Source organism: Olea europaea, unplaced genomic scaffold, assembly GCF_002742605.1.
Source record: "Olea europaea var. sylvestris unplaced genomic scaffold, O_europaea_v1 scaffold635, whole genome shotgun sequence".
NCBI classification, from domain to species: Eukaryota; Viridiplantae; Streptophyta; class Magnoliopsida; order Lamiales; family Oleaceae; genus Olea; species Olea europaea.
Genome location: NW_019264714.1, coordinates 388,662 through 403,031, shown reverse-complemented (window position 1 = coordinate 403,031; position 14,370 = coordinate 388,662). Strand labels below are relative to the sequence as shown.

At 33.3% G+C, this 14,370-nt stretch overlaps 3 protein-coding genes across 5 annotated transcripts; 1 reads left to right on the top strand and 2 right to left on the bottom strand.

Annotated features, from left to right (window-relative positions):
• Positions 1 to 62: 62 nt before the first annotated feature.
• On the bottom strand, positions 63 to 497 carry LOC111389960 (aquaporin NIP1-1-like; the record flags this gene model as incomplete). The annotated part of the gene is made up of 2 exons (XM_023014947.1): positions 357 to 497; positions 63 to 281 (listed from the first exon to the last, which is right to left on the bottom strand). Coding segments are annotated over exons 1-2 (360 nt in total), but the record flags the coding sequence as incomplete, so codon positions are not given.
• Positions 498 to 3,752: 3,255 nt separating this feature from the next.
• On the top strand, positions 3,753 to 8,201 carry LOC111389943 (cryptochrome-1). Of its 3 annotated transcripts, none has more exons than XM_023014931.1 (5): positions 3,753 to 4,317; positions 4,902 to 5,120; positions 5,856 to 6,562; positions 6,783 to 7,588; positions 7,890 to 8,201. In XM_023014931.1, exons 1-5 carry the CDS (start codon positions 4,005 to 4,007, stop codon positions 7,891 to 7,893), a joined length of 2,049 nt encoding a protein of 682 aa, XP_022870699.1. In that variant the 5' UTR covers positions 3,753 to 4,004; the 3' UTR covers positions 7,894 to 8,201. The 3 variants fall into 3 exon arrangements, with proteins under 3 accessions (XP_022870699.1, XP_022870700.1, XP_022870697.1); XM_023014929.1 differs by having other exon boundaries at positions 3,765 to 4,317; positions 7,903 to 8,197; XM_023014932.1 differs by lacking the exon at positions 7,890 to 8,201 and having other exon boundaries at positions 6,783 to 7,592.
• Positions 8,202 to 8,300: 99 nt separating this feature from the next.
• Positions 8,301 to 10,219, bottom strand: LOC111389959 (nodulin-26-like). Its single transcript, XM_023014946.1, has 5 exons — positions 10,079 to 10,219; positions 9,785 to 10,003; positions 9,495 to 9,701; positions 9,288 to 9,349; positions 8,301 to 8,960 (listed from the first exon to the last, which is right to left on the bottom strand). Exons 1-5 carry the CDS (start codon positions 10,217 to 10,219, stop codon positions 8,744 to 8,746), a joined length of 846 nt encoding a protein of 281 aa, XP_022870714.1. The 3' UTR covers positions 8,301 to 8,743.
• Positions 10,220 to 14,370: the final 4,151 nt, after the last annotated feature.

The window sequence follows — 14,370 nt, the reverse complement described above, 5'->3', positions numbered from 1 at the left end:
ACAAAACAGATGATTGGATACTACTGAACAATCCAAATTTCGTGTACAAATGATATTCTTACGTGAACGAGTGGAATTTTTCGCGCTGCTGCAAAGCCAATGGTAACTGCAGGGTTGAAATGCCCACCAGAAACATGGCCAAGTGCATATATCATTGCCATCAAAGCCAGCCCCCACACCATTGCTAAACCCACAACTGTTAATGTCTTCTCTCGATCAACTAGAGCAGCCCCGCAACCCGCAAAAACAAGAACATAAGTGCCCAAAATCTCTGCTATAATCTGTTAACTCAAGCACAAATTATCCATTAAAATCTTGTATACTGTATTGTCAAATGCAATCGTTTAAAAACTTACTTTCTGGTAGTACGACGGGGAAACAGAATCTCTTGGAGGGAATTCGTCGGCGGAGTAACCCTTTGCTTCCTCTGTAATGGACAAGTCTGTTGGTAAATTTTGTTTAGAGGAAAAGCTAACAATAGAAGGTGAATTTGCCATTGCAGAAGGAAGATTTTCTCTGGCTACTTTTCAAGTTTGATATGGTACCTGCTTTTGCACTAACAATTTATAAGAGGCTTCATATGGTTTAATAATCACTTATATAACAGAATAAATGTGGTTGAAAAGGTCAAATTATTATTAGTTTCTCACTCTACCATGATATAAGATGGAATTACCATTTGATGTTTACGAGAAAAAGTCTTCAATAGGCATATCATAATCGGACTAAATTAAAACATTAACTAAATGTAACTCAATTTTATTTGTCACAATCAAATTATTTAAATTCTAAGGTTAATCCATTCGAAAAATAACATAGATATTGGCATGGCTTTAATAACGCTACTTTAGACGCAAATGAACAATTGACACGTTATTATGTCCTTTTTTGTTTGTCGAGTTAATGAACTCAAAGGAAGTGCAATAATTAGGGGCCCTTCTAGCAAAACTTCTGTTTTTGCTTCAACTTTTGTAAAAGAGCTTAGATAAAGCATGTCCAAAAAATTATCTAAATATGTTGAAAAGTAACTTCTTAATTTTATAAGTAACTTTTGACTTTTCAAAAGTTCTACCAAACAATGCCTTAGATTAAATTATTAATTGAGAGAAGACTATTTCGAATGGATTCTACAATCAATTACTAGGCCGGCCATTTGAGTGCTAAGCACAAAAAACACATAATAAGTTGGGTCAGTCCAAAATTAATGGTCCCTTTTGTAAAGTCCATGAAGTTGAAATTAGAAGTAGAACATGAAAAGGAGAAGAATAATTAGTAAAAAAAACAGGAGAGGCCGGAAAAGCATCTAAAAACAGTCCTTTGTAACTGGAGGATTTTTGGACACATGCTCTTATCCCTTCTTCAAAGCAAGCATTAGACTTGAATAGCTATTTATGACGTAACTCGCATTTACCTATCCTTATAAATTTGGAGGGTTTTGCTATGCGTATATCGGGTTTGACTGTATACTGGGTTGTCAAATTCTATGTACAAATAATAAAACTCAGACTTGGAAGATCTCCTTACAAGATCGGGGTTTACTTTGTCTTTAAAGACGTTATTAACTCTTGAAATCTATCATAATAGAAGTTTATGAACCCTTAGTTTTTCATCAAATTCTCATTCTCAAATTGAAACAAGTTGTCCCTCATTATAGTTTCTATTAAATAAATTTGTAAGATAGAATAAAAAACTTATTTGTTCATGTTATTTTACATAAGCGAAAAGCAACACAAATATAGAATTAAGACTAACTAATTGTCCATTTTTTAAAATATGTAAACAATTTTTTTTTTTTTACAAGAACTCTAATTACACACAAAATTTGCTAGTTAAAGAAGGTATAAAGATGAGAATATCATGAAAAAAGTTAAGTATATAAATGTGACGATGAATTGTAAATGGATTTTACCATTAAGTCATTAACCAACCTCACCTATGTTCTTTTAATAAGGAAAAATTGCATATTGGTCCTCAACTTTTCAAAAATGTTGTATATCTATCCAAACATTTAAAAATAGCACTAGACGTCCACAACATTTAAAGAAATATGCATGGTTCGTTCTTGTTGACAAAATCCGTCCTATTTGATCGTTAAGATCATGTAAAATGAAAATTTTCCTTTTCCCTTAATAAACAAAAAGTTTGAACTCTTAGAAATGAAATATTTACCAACAAAATGCTCATGATCTTTAATGCACGTTACATAAAAATAATGGCTTTATTTAAATTTAGAACACTCTATATTATCTTAAATCAAACAATAGATTTTAGTTGATGGTAAACATCGACAGAGGATCTAATTGTTGGAAACTAAAAAGTCGAGAGATGATCTTATCGAAAAAATAGTTAAGAGGAAGCAATAGATCGTTGATTGATGAGCCACTTCAATAAAGTTATGTTGAAACTTTTATTTATTATTGATTCAACGCTAGAGACTCCTATGGTTCTTTTCCCCAAATAATAATAATAATAATGATAATAATAATAATAATAATAATAAATAATGTACTTCAAACGTTTAGAATCTAGTTTTGACAATTTTATGAATCATGTTTAGTTAAAATAAGTAAAAGCATCTTCAAAAGACTCTATTCTAAAGAACATATTTTATCATTTAAAGAGCATTTATAAATTTAGAGAGTTAAATTTTTGATGTACGCCAATAATTTCTTTATATTTAACACTTAATTTTATCACTCTCAAAAAATATTTATTATTTTTCTGTATCTTTTTATTTTAATTAGCTTTTTTTCTGGATTATTTAACTATTTTTCTACATTGAAAATTGAAAACACTTTGAATGTATTTAATTATAAAGAGTGAGCTCACTCTCTAGATTGAAATGTTAATTTAAAGAGTTTAAGCATGATTTTAAGGGTTTACTCTTTAAAATAAGTGGAAATTACAAATTCTAATAGATTAAAAATCCTCATTTCATAAATAAGATGTCATGTTTAGTAATTCACAAATCAGAAATTTTTTTAATTAATTTTTTTATTTAAAAATTAATTAAGCAAACCTAATTATATCAATCTCAACTCCTTTTCTCTTTCTCAATTCCCTTGACACACGCACACTCTCTCCCTTTCTCTCTATTATCGCCTCTCTCTCTCTCTGTCAGCAAACCTATCTTCTTTCAACTTCCAAGTTTCCCATGCATTACTACTCCACTTGACACTACAATTAATAAACTTCAACTAGCCAGGTGGTGCCCCCAGAAGATGCAACCAAAGAATGAAGATAATACTTTTTAAGTTGGATCAAATGTCCAATAAGTAGAAGTTATTTTTAAACTAATTTAATTGAATTATTTTTAAAGTTTAAATAGAAAAGTTACCTAACCTGTATTTGACTCGTGAGATATACACGTAATTTTTAGAAGTAACTTCTTTAAGCTATAATAATATAATGAACTAAATTCTAATTTTTTGTTTTCTTGGCAGTATTTTTGACCTTAGATTGCTTCTGGCGTAGGTGTAAGGTTTTGACAATGGACATAATCTAGGTGTATAATTTTGACAATGGGCATAATGTGATTTCATTTTTAGGGTGTCCCCACTGCATGAGCTCTTATATCACTATCAATTAGCAATTATAGATAAAAATGAAGATTTGTATGTATGAATGAAAAATTCCAATTTATCACATTTCCACCCTGTCGCTGTGGTCCGATTGGTAGGCATAAGAAAGTTGGGTAGGGATTTTTGTTCTGTTATACACAAGATAAGAAGAAAGATGTAGAAATAAAAACCAACAAAAACAGAATTTGTGGCTGCAATCTTATTGAACCCCACTAGACTACCATAGCCAATCCCCTTCTTCTCTGCTTTCTCTGTAAAAGGGTCCTTTTTTCTTGGTCGACCTTTTTGATTAGATTACTTCAGGCAAATCAAGATTCCCCAGAAAACATTAGTTCTTCTATAGTTCATGGGCTAGAATCTTAATTGGTGAAACTCATATAAGAATTTACTCTCTATATTGGGATTTCGTGACATTCTTGGAAGATGTCAGGGGGTAGATGTAGTATTGTTTGGTTCAGAAGGGACCTGAGAGTGGAAGATAATCCAGCATTAGCTGCTGGAGTTAGGGCAGGGGCCATAGTGGCAGTTTTTATATGGGCACCTGAGGAAGAAGGGGTCTATTACCCTGGAAGGGTTTCAAGATGGTGGCTTAAGCAGAGTTTGGCTCATCTCGATACCTCTTTAAGAACCCTAGGCACTTCTCTCGTAACAAAGAGATCTAATGATAGTTTATCTTCACTTGTTGAAGTTGTGAAATCTACAGGAGCTAATCAACTCTTGTTCAACCATTTATATGGTTAGCTTATTATTATTATTTTATTTTTTATTTTTAAATGGTTTAATTTTGGTCATATTTGTTGGTTTTCAGTACATGTTTTTTATTGTGTCAATCTATATTGGACCTTGTGTGTTCTCTGTTTTTTTATCATTTTCTTGGATCAATTCATTTGAAATATGATGTTCAGAATTTTGATGATGTTTTGTTCACTCATTCCTTGTAGCTGCTGGACAGTAAAATATGTTCTAAACAGCTTAAAATTTGTTGTGTAACCTTATCTATCTTATCTTATCTTCTCTTGTGGGCGGATCAATGTACTATATGTACAAAAAAACTAGCATAGTTATTAAATTGCCACTCCTTTATATTGCACATTTATTGTGCTCTCATCACTGTTTATCTTTAGTGATCAGTTTTTCTTCAAGCATCTTCAATTTCTGGAGAAAGGTGGAATTCTGTCTTGGAAGTGTTGATTCTATTCTCAAATTAGTCTATTATTACTGTTGAATTTTTGCTTTAACTTTTATTTTTTTTATGGAATTGTAATTTTGCAAACATTAGCTAACTCGGGCTTATAACATTTTGTTGTTTGTTTATTTTAGACCCCATATCACTGGTTAGGGATCACAGAGCAAAGGAAGTTTTAACAGCTCAAGGTGTTGATGTCCGTTCCTTTAATGCGGACTTGCTTTATGAACCTTGGGAAGTTCGTGATGGGGAAGGTCGTCCATTCACAACCTTTACTTCATTCTGGGACAGATGCCTTAGCATGTTGTATGATCCTGAGGCTCCACTTCTCCCACCTAAAAGAATCATCTCTGGTCTGTTTCCTTACAAACACTTCATTTTCAGTCCACTCATTGTCTTCATGCAAGTTATGCTTGTTAAATGTTCCCTGCCGTACTTGGATTCTTCCATGAATTTCTTGTAATTGAATACAAATACTAAAATTCTCCCTCACTCTGTAGTTCTCTTTATTTTATAAGAAAGATCTATATCTCTGGACTCTGCCTTGTATTTTGGTAATAGTGTGATTTAAATGGTGGATTGGAAGTATAGTGATATTATTTGTGTCTTAACCCTTGAGTTTTCAGATACGAAGATTGCTGTTGAATATATTATGCATGGACGATAAACACTTCACTGGCTGATGGCCTTCAAAGTAGCAATTCAAATCCCTCCATAATGCGTGTGAGAGAGAGAGAGAGAGAGAGAGAGAGAGAGAGAGAGATTATTTTCGTTCTTTTGGAGTAGCTTTTTAAAACTCATATTGGTTGTCTATCAGCGACCAGCTTCATTTTATCCAATGATTGACCTGTTAGCTTTACCTGTCCACTTAATTAATGGTACCGATATTTAGTGTTAATTTACTTGCTATCGTAGTTTCGATAAAAAAAATAATGTTGATGTCGAATATTATTTAACATGTTGGATTTCCTGTGTTACTTAGTCCCATATTTATTTTGTGTTGAGCGGCTAATGTCCCAACTCTTCTGTATTTTTATTTTTTATTTTTAATGAATTTTCCCCTAATATCTTTTGTTTGGCTCTTCTAGCTGATGTATCAAGATGCCCTTCAGACAATTTGGTATTTGAAGATGAATCAGAGAAAGGAAGTAATGCACTTCTCGCACGGGCATGGTCGCCTGGCTGGAGTAATGCTGACAAGGCCCTGACGGCCTTCATCAATGGACCACTAATAGAGTACTCCATGAATCGTCGAAAGGCTGATAGTGCTACAACCTCGTTTCTCTCCCCGCATTTACATTTCGGAGAAGTCAGCGTTCGAAAAGTTTTTCATCACGTTCGCATGAAGCAAGTTCTTTGGGCCAATGAAGGAAACAAATCAGGTGAAGAGAGTGTCAATTTGTTCCTCAAGAGTATAGGCCTTAGGGAATATTCAAGATACATGAGTTTCAATCATCCATACAGCCATGAAAGGCCTTTACTTGGTCACCTAAAGTATTTTCCGTGGGTAGTGGATGAGAGCTACTTTAAGGTATGGAGACAAGGCAGAACTGGTTATCCACTCGTGGATGCTGGTATGCGAGAGCTGTGGGCCACTGGCTGGTTACATGATCGGATACGAGTCGTCGTCTCTAGTTTCTTTGTGAAGGTTCTTCTGCTTCCCTGGAGATGGGGAATGAAGTACTTCTGGGATACCCTATTAGATGCCGATCTTGAGAGTGATGCCCTTGGTTGGCAGTATATATCTGGCACTCTTCCCGATGGTCGTGAATTGGATCGTATTGATAATCCACAGGTATATATTAATGAGCTTTTCATGAATTCATGCTTAGTTTACTTCTAGCAAGTTTGCAGAAATTATTTAGACTTCTGCTTGTTTATTTTTATGTTGGTTTCCATAAATTATTCTAGGAAGCTCTCCCAAATGTGACATATTTAGATTGCATTCAAGTATTCATAGTTTTCTTGGAAACTGCATCAGAGGCTTTAAACATGTCCTATTGTCTATTTGACAGTTTGAGGGTTACAAGTTCGACCCCAATGGAGAGTACGTTCGGCGATGGCTTCCTGAACTTGCTAGATTGCCTACTGAATGGATACATCATCCATGGAATGCGCCAGAATCCGTACTCCAAGCTGCTGGAATTGAGCTTGGCTCCAATTACCCTCTTCCCATTGTGGAAATCGATGCAGCGAAAGCCAGGTTACAAGAAGCATTGTCTCAGATGTGGCAGCATGAAGCAGCGTCAAGGTCTGCAATTGAGAATGGAATGGAAGAGGGACTTGGAGACACCTCGGAGTCTGCCCCCCTCGGACTTCCCGAAGACACGCAAATGGAGATGGACCATGAACCTGTCAGAAACAACCCTGTGAATACAGTAATTCGACGTTACGAGGATCAGATGGTCCCGAGTATGACTTCTTCTTTGGTCAGGTTTGATGATGAAGAAACCTCTATTGATCGCAGAAATTTAGCAGACGATAGTCGAGCAGAAGTACCAATCAATGTTAATGTTAATGTAACTGAAGAGCCAAGAGAACCACATGGGCATCATGTTATGCAAACGGTTAGAACCATCAATACTTTCCCGCAATTTAACTTTGCAATGGGTCAGAGAGATACTGAAGATTCAACAGCAGAATCATCCAGTAGCAGAAGAGAAAGGGATGGGGGTGTAGTTCCAGTTTGGTCTCCCTCGAGTTCTAATTTCTCTGATCAATTCACTGGTGAGGACAATGGTATTGGAACTAGTTCCTCTTATTTGCAAAGGCATCCACAGTCTCACCAGCTAGTGAACTGGAGGCGGCTTTCTCAAACTGGGTAAGCTAACCATTAAAGTTTGAACTATTGAAACTTTTTATTTAAAGACATGTTAAAAGAACTTGCTGGTCACTTAGCTTTTACCAAAATTTAGAGTTCATCACTTAACTTCATTTGTTTCAATTTGGTCACCGGACTTAAAATTTTGCGACAATTTTGTGATTCTGTCCATCTCTGGATATAACTGTTGACAGATATATACTAAATCAGAGGATATGATATTTGACTCTATTGGAGTTTGTAACATTCTCCGAAACTTCCATGAAAATTTCTCAATGTTTATTTTGTACTTCCCTGACAGATAATCCTTACAGGTGATGATATACTGGACTGGAGGTTGAGTAACAAGACAATGTCCATAGCGGTCCGTGGGTTGAAACCATCATCCATTGTTCAACATTCATCTCTTTCGTCACTGATCTTATGTGATGAACAATTCATGATGTCTAAAATCTTTTAAAATTGGATCAGGTGTTTCACTCTCTGCTTGTTTATTGCTGTATCATATATGTAGTTTTGCTGTACAGTATATATTCTCACGAATGCAGACATGTCAATGAAGGGACGTTCAGTCCTCTAATAAATGCAGGTCTGTTCCTTTAATTTTTATCAACAGTGCAGATATTAGAGTTGGAATAATATTCGACTCATGCTTATTGCTCATCACTTCAACATTGGTACACAACATTTTTCTGCATTTTTTTTTATTTTTTTTTTGGATGAGGGCTTGTCTATGAATTTGCATATCCTTTAATTGCCACTGTATTGAAGATTTAGATAAATGACTTTGTTCCTCACGGACAACTTAACTCCTAAGCTTTTAGAGGTGGTTCGACATGGTATTGGAGTATGTTAATTGTTAACTGACCCGTGTTCAAGTCTTGTTTAACTCATCGTTTCATTGACTCGTTGAAAGTGCTGACTGTTATAACTTTAATTGATTAGAGGATTCATTAATGAGTTGGAGTGTGCAAGACTCAAAAAACTACTATAAATCTAATGTGTAATACTACTATCGGGATTTTCATGTGAGAGGAATCTAGCACACTGATGTTCATCTTCCTTCGAGATTCTGGTGTGAAAGTCCATTTTGCTATGCCAATCGTAGTACTCCATTCAGTTGTTTGATATACTTCCACATGGTTGCATACATGTTCATACCTCGGGACGTAGATATAGATCATTGTATGTACTTCTAGCACTCTCTCTATGCTTTTCCGGCTTCCATGGCTGGAGAAGACTGTATATCAGGCTTGCAGCTATGGCTCCAAGAATGGGAGCAACAACATACACCCATTGATTTTTATAGACTCCAGAAACTATTGCTGGACCCATGCTTCTTGCAGGATTCATAGAAGCTCCAGTAATAGGCCTGCATTTTTTTTCAATTCACCTATATAAGTATATTTAAGAACTCCCTTTATTCTGGTTCCCTTATCTTTTCTATTTTCTTGTGTTGCAATTTCGATTACATGATGGAAAGCGTTACTAGAAGTTCATATTAAGAGAAGAATAGTGCAGAATGGTGGGATCATTTTGTGTTTACTGCTTATGCAAATAAGATAAAATATGTTACTTTTTTCTTACTTTCATCTCCCTTATGAACAACAAAAAAATTATTTATTTTAAAATTTATATATTTATTAACCTTTTAAGCTTAGCAAAACATGCATGAAGCTTGTGGGATGGGAAGTCTTACCCTGCAACAAGGGCATTAAATATCACTGTAGCTCCAATTGCAACTCCAGCCAGTTCATTATTCTGATTTCATCAACAAAAATTGCAAAATCAGTAATTGAATGATCTGTTATAGATTATGAAAGAAGATGGTTGAAAAGTATCAATAACGCTTAGATAAAACCATGCAAGAACTAAATATAGAGGTATCACAACGAGAAATACATACTGCTCTGTCATCAGAAGCTACTCCACGTATCGTGAGCATAAAAATGAAAGTGATGACGAATTCCCATGTAATCGCTTCAAGATCAGTAGTTGAACTGGAATAATGAGTGAGAGTGGGTAGTATATCAGCTTGGTCATTGAATAGTACTTTCAGGGTGAGGCATGCTAGCGTTGAACCCAAAAACTGCGATAAAACGTACAACGGGACCTGCAAGACGATTCCAATGTTACAAAACAGATGATTGGATACTACTGAACAATCCAAATTTCGTGTACAAATGATATTCTTACGTGAACGAGTGGAATTTTTCGAGCTGCTGCAAAGCCAATGGTAACTGCAGGGTTGAAATGCCCACCAGAAACATGGCCAAGTGCATATATCATTGCCATCAAAGCCAACCCCCACACCATTGCTAAACCCACAACTGTTAATGTCTTCTCTCGATCAACTAGAGCAGCACCGCAACCCGCAAAAACAAGAACATAAGTGCCCAAAATCTCTGCTATAATCTGTTAACTCAAGTACAAATGATCCATTAAAATCTTGTATACTGTATTGTCAAATGCAATCGTTTAAAAACTTACTTTCTGGTAGTACGACGGGGAAACAGAATCTCTTGGAGGGAATTCGTCGGCGGAGTAACCCTTTGCTTCCTCTGTAATGGACAAGTCTGTTGGTAAATTTTGTTTAGAGGAAAAGCTAATAATAGAAGGTGAATTTGCCATTGCAGAAGCAAGATTTTCTTTGGCTACTTTTCAAGTTTGATATGGTACCTGCTTTTGCACTAACAATTTATAAGAGGCTTCATATGGTTTAATAATCACTTATATAACAGAATAAATGTGGTTGAAAAGGTCAAATTATTATTATTTTCTCACTCTACCATGATATAAGATGGAATTACCATTTGATGTTTACGAGAAAAAGTCTTCAATAGGCATATCATAATCGGACTAAATTAAAACATTAACTAAATGTAACTCAATTTTATTTGTCACAATCAAATTATTTAAATTCTACTTTCCATTTCAATAAGGTTAATCCATACGAAAAATAACATAGATATTGGCATGGCTTTAATAACGCTACTTTAGACGCTAATGAACAAATGACAGGTTATTGTGTCCTTTTTTGTTTGTCGAGTTAATGAACTCGAAGGAAGTGCAATAATTAGGAGCCCTTCTAGCAGAACTTCCGTTTTTGCTTCTACTTTTGTAAAAGAGCTTAGACAAAGCATGTTCAAAAAATTATCTAAATATGTTGAAAATTAACTTTTTAATTTCATAAGCAACTTTTGACTTTTCAATAGTCCTACCAAACAATGCCTTAGATTAAATTATTAATTGAGAGAAGACTATTTCGAATGGATTCTACAATCAATTACTAGGCCGGCCATTTGAGTGCAAAGCACAAAAAACACATAATAAGTTGGGTCACTCCAAAATTAATGGTCCCTTTTGTAAAGTCCATGAAGTTGAAATTAGAAGTAGAACATGAAAAGGAGAAGAATATTTAGTAAAAAAAAAAAGGAGAGGCCGGAAAAGCATCTAAAAACAGTCCTTTGTAACTGGAGAATTGTTGGACACATGCTCTTATCCCTTCTTCAAAGCAAGCATTAGACTTGAATAGCTATTTATGACGTAACTCGCATTTATCTATCCTTATAAATTTGGAGGGTTTTGCTATGCGTACATCGGGTTTGACTGTATATTGGGCTGTCAAATTCTATGTACAAATAACAAAACTCAGACTTGGAAGATCTCCTTACAAGATCGGGGTTTACTTTGTCTTTAAAGACGTTATTAACTCTTGAAATCTATCATAATAGAAGTTTATGAACCCTTAGTTTTTCATCAAATTCTCATTCTCAAATTGAAACAAGTTGTCCCTCATTATAGTTTCTATTAAATAAATTTGTAAGATAGAATAAAAAACTTATTTGTTCATGTTATTTTACATAAGCGAAAAGCAACACAAATATAGAATTAAGACTAACTAATTGTCCATTTTTTAAAATATGTAAACAATTTTTTTTTTTTTACAAGAACTCTAATTACACACAAAATTTGCTAGTTAAAGAAGGTATAAAGATGAGAATATCATGAAAAAAGTTATGTATATAAATGTGACGATGAATTGTAAATGGATTTTACCATTAAGTCATTAACCAACCTCACCTATGTTCTTTTAATAAGGAAAAATTGCATATTGGTCCTCAACTTTTCAAAAATGTTGTATATCTATCCAAACATTTAAAAATAGCACTAGACGTCCACAACATTTAAAGAAATATGCATGGTTCGTTCTTGTTGACAAAATCCGTCCTATTTGATCGTTAAGATCATGTAAAATGAAAATTTTCCTTTTCCCTTAATAAACAAAAAGTTTGAACTCTTAGAAATGAAATATTTACCAACAAAATGCTCATGATCTTTAATGCACGTTACATAAAAATAATGGCTTTATTTAAATTTAGAACACTCTATATTATCTTAAATCAAACAATAGATTTTAGTTGATGGTAAACATCGACAGAGGATCTAATTGTTGGAAACTAAAAAGTCGAGAGATGATCTTATCGAAAAAATAGTTAAGAGGAAGCAATAGATCGTTGATTGATGAGCCACTTCAATAAAGTTATGTTGAAACTTTTATTTATTATTGATTCAACGCTAGAGACTCCTATGGTTCTTTTCCCCAAATAATAATAATAATAATAATAATAATAATAATAATAATAATAATAATAATAATAATAATAATAATAATAATAATAATAATAATAATAATAATAATAATAATAATAATAATAATAATAATAATAATAATAATAATAATAATAATAATAATAATAATAATAATAAATAATGTACTTCCCAATAAATCATATGTGACCAATGAAAAAGATAAATTGTTACCGGAAAATAATGTGTGACCTAAAAAATTATTAATCTTTGACCAATAGTTTGATAACTTGTGACTGTATAATAAGTTGTGACTTGTAATATTTGTAATTTGTGATCAATAAATAAATTGTAACTTATAAATTTTTTGATTTATGATCGATGAATAAACTGTGACCTATAAAATTTTTGAATTGTGACCGTAAAATAATTTGTGATATAAAATTTCTGATTTGTGACAAAAAAATAATAAGTGACGAATTAAATCGTTAATTTGTGACCAAATTATATAAATTTGTGACTTAAATATATTAAATTACTAAATTAATTAATTAATTAATTAATTAAATTATAAATAATTTTTAATAAAAACCTGATTGTGTTGTGTGTTGTGGTTGTGCAGTGTCTTGGGCTTGTAATGTGGTGGTATTGTGTGTGTACTGTGGGCGGTGGTTGTGCGTGGTGGTGGGTTGTATGTGGTGGTGTTGTGGCTGAGTGGAGGTGTTGATACGGGCGGTGGGGGTTGTTGATACGGGCTGTAGGATGGTGGTAGAGTCCAGTGGCAGATTGGAGATTTTTTCTGGTGGGGGCGGTGCGATGGTGGTGGTGTTCGTGGGGGGCGGTACGGTGGTCGTGGCGGTTTTGGTTGTGCTGGTGGTGGTGGTGGTGTTGTGTGGTACAGTGGTGGTGTTGCTGGGGGACGACGACGGTGGTTTGAGGAGGTAGTGTTGCTCAGAGTTGAAATTTGTTTATTGGATAATTTGTGAACAGTGTGGTGGTGGTCACAGTGGTGGTAGTGTTGTTGGGAGCGGTGGTCACAGAATATTTGGTCAATTGTGACTAGTGAGTTGATTAATCAGTGACCAATAAATAAAATAAATAATGCGTGATCAATGAAAAAGATAAATTGTGACTAAAAAATAATATGTGACCCAAAAAATTAATAAATTGTGATTGTTGTGACCTATAATATTAGTGATATGTGACCTATAAGTAAATTGTGATTTTCGATCTGTGACCGTTTGAATGGTTTTGACCAATTATCTACGTGATTGCTATTAATAATTGGATATGTGACGTGATAATTGTGACTGTGACCTTTGATTGTGACTCACAATTGATTAAGTTGTGATCGTAAAGTTAATCGTGACCTGAAAATTGTGATTATGACTTCCGATTGTGACTCACTTTTTATTAAATTATGATTAAAAAAATAATTGTGACCAATTAATTCAATAATTTGCAATGAGTAAATACGTTGTGATCAATAATATTTTTGAATATGTGACCTATAAATTTTGTGAATTTGCAATCAAAAATTATCCTGTGACTTATAAAAATTTTGATTTGTGATCAAGAAATAAGTTGTGATAAATAATTTGATAATTTGTGACTAAAAATTAATCTGTAACTAATTAATTAGGTAACTGTGACTAAAAATTATCCCGCGACTTATAAATTTTTTTCTTCGTGACCTAAGAATAATGTGACCTATAAAATTTTCGATCTGTGACCAATAATTTGATTAGTTGTGACTAAAGATTAATCCGTGACTAATTAATTTTTTGATTTGTGACCAATGAACAAACTGTGACCTATAAAATTTTTGAATTGTGATCGTAAAATAATTTTTGACATAAAATTTTTGATTTGTGACCAAAAAATAATAGGTGATTAATTAAATTGTTAAGTTGTGACCAAATTCTATAGATATGTGACTTAAATATATTTAATTAATAAATTAATTAAATCATAAATATATTTTAATAAAAATCTGATTTTGAAAGTTTGAAACTTGTTTTCTTAATTTTGAAATATACAATACTTAATCTCTTGTTTATGAAATTTTCCCTTAAAATAAAGAGTATCTCATATTTACACTTTTAAAGAGTCTCTTGAAAATGTTTTGAAGCATATATAAAAGAATATTTGGGCTTATAAATTTGTAAGCCCACTCAAACATACTCTACGTG

What these genes read in the sequence shown, in the direction of transcription:
- LOC111389943 (XM_023014931.1), top strand. Translation starts at nt 4,005, where the DNA reads ATGTCAGGGGGTAGATGTAGTATTGTTTGGTTCAGAAGGGACCTGAGA. An exon ending in CTTGTTCAACCATTTATATG is followed by an intron (nt 4,318 to 4,901) that starts GTTAGCTTATTA and finishes TGTTTATTTTAG; the next exon opens with ACCCCATATCACTGGTTAGG. An exon ending in ATCGTATTGATAATCCACAG is followed by an intron (nt 6,563 to 6,782) that starts GTATATATTAAT and finishes TCTATTTGACAG; the next exon opens with TTTGAGGGTTACAAGTTCGA.
- LOC111389959 (XM_023014946.1), bottom strand. Translation starts at nt 10,219, where the DNA reads ATGGCAAATTCACCTTCTATTATTAGCTTTTCCTCTAAACAAAATTTA. An exon ending in GAAAAATTCCACTCGTTCAC is followed by an intron (nt 9,702 to 9,784) that starts GTAAGAATATCA and finishes ATCGTCTTGCAG; the next exon opens with GTCCCGTTGTACGTTTTATC. An exon ending in TTTAATGCCCTTGTTGCAGG is followed by an intron (nt 8,961 to 9,287) that starts GTAAGACTTCCC and finishes AAAAAAATGCAG; the next exon opens with GCCTATTACTGGAGCTTCTA.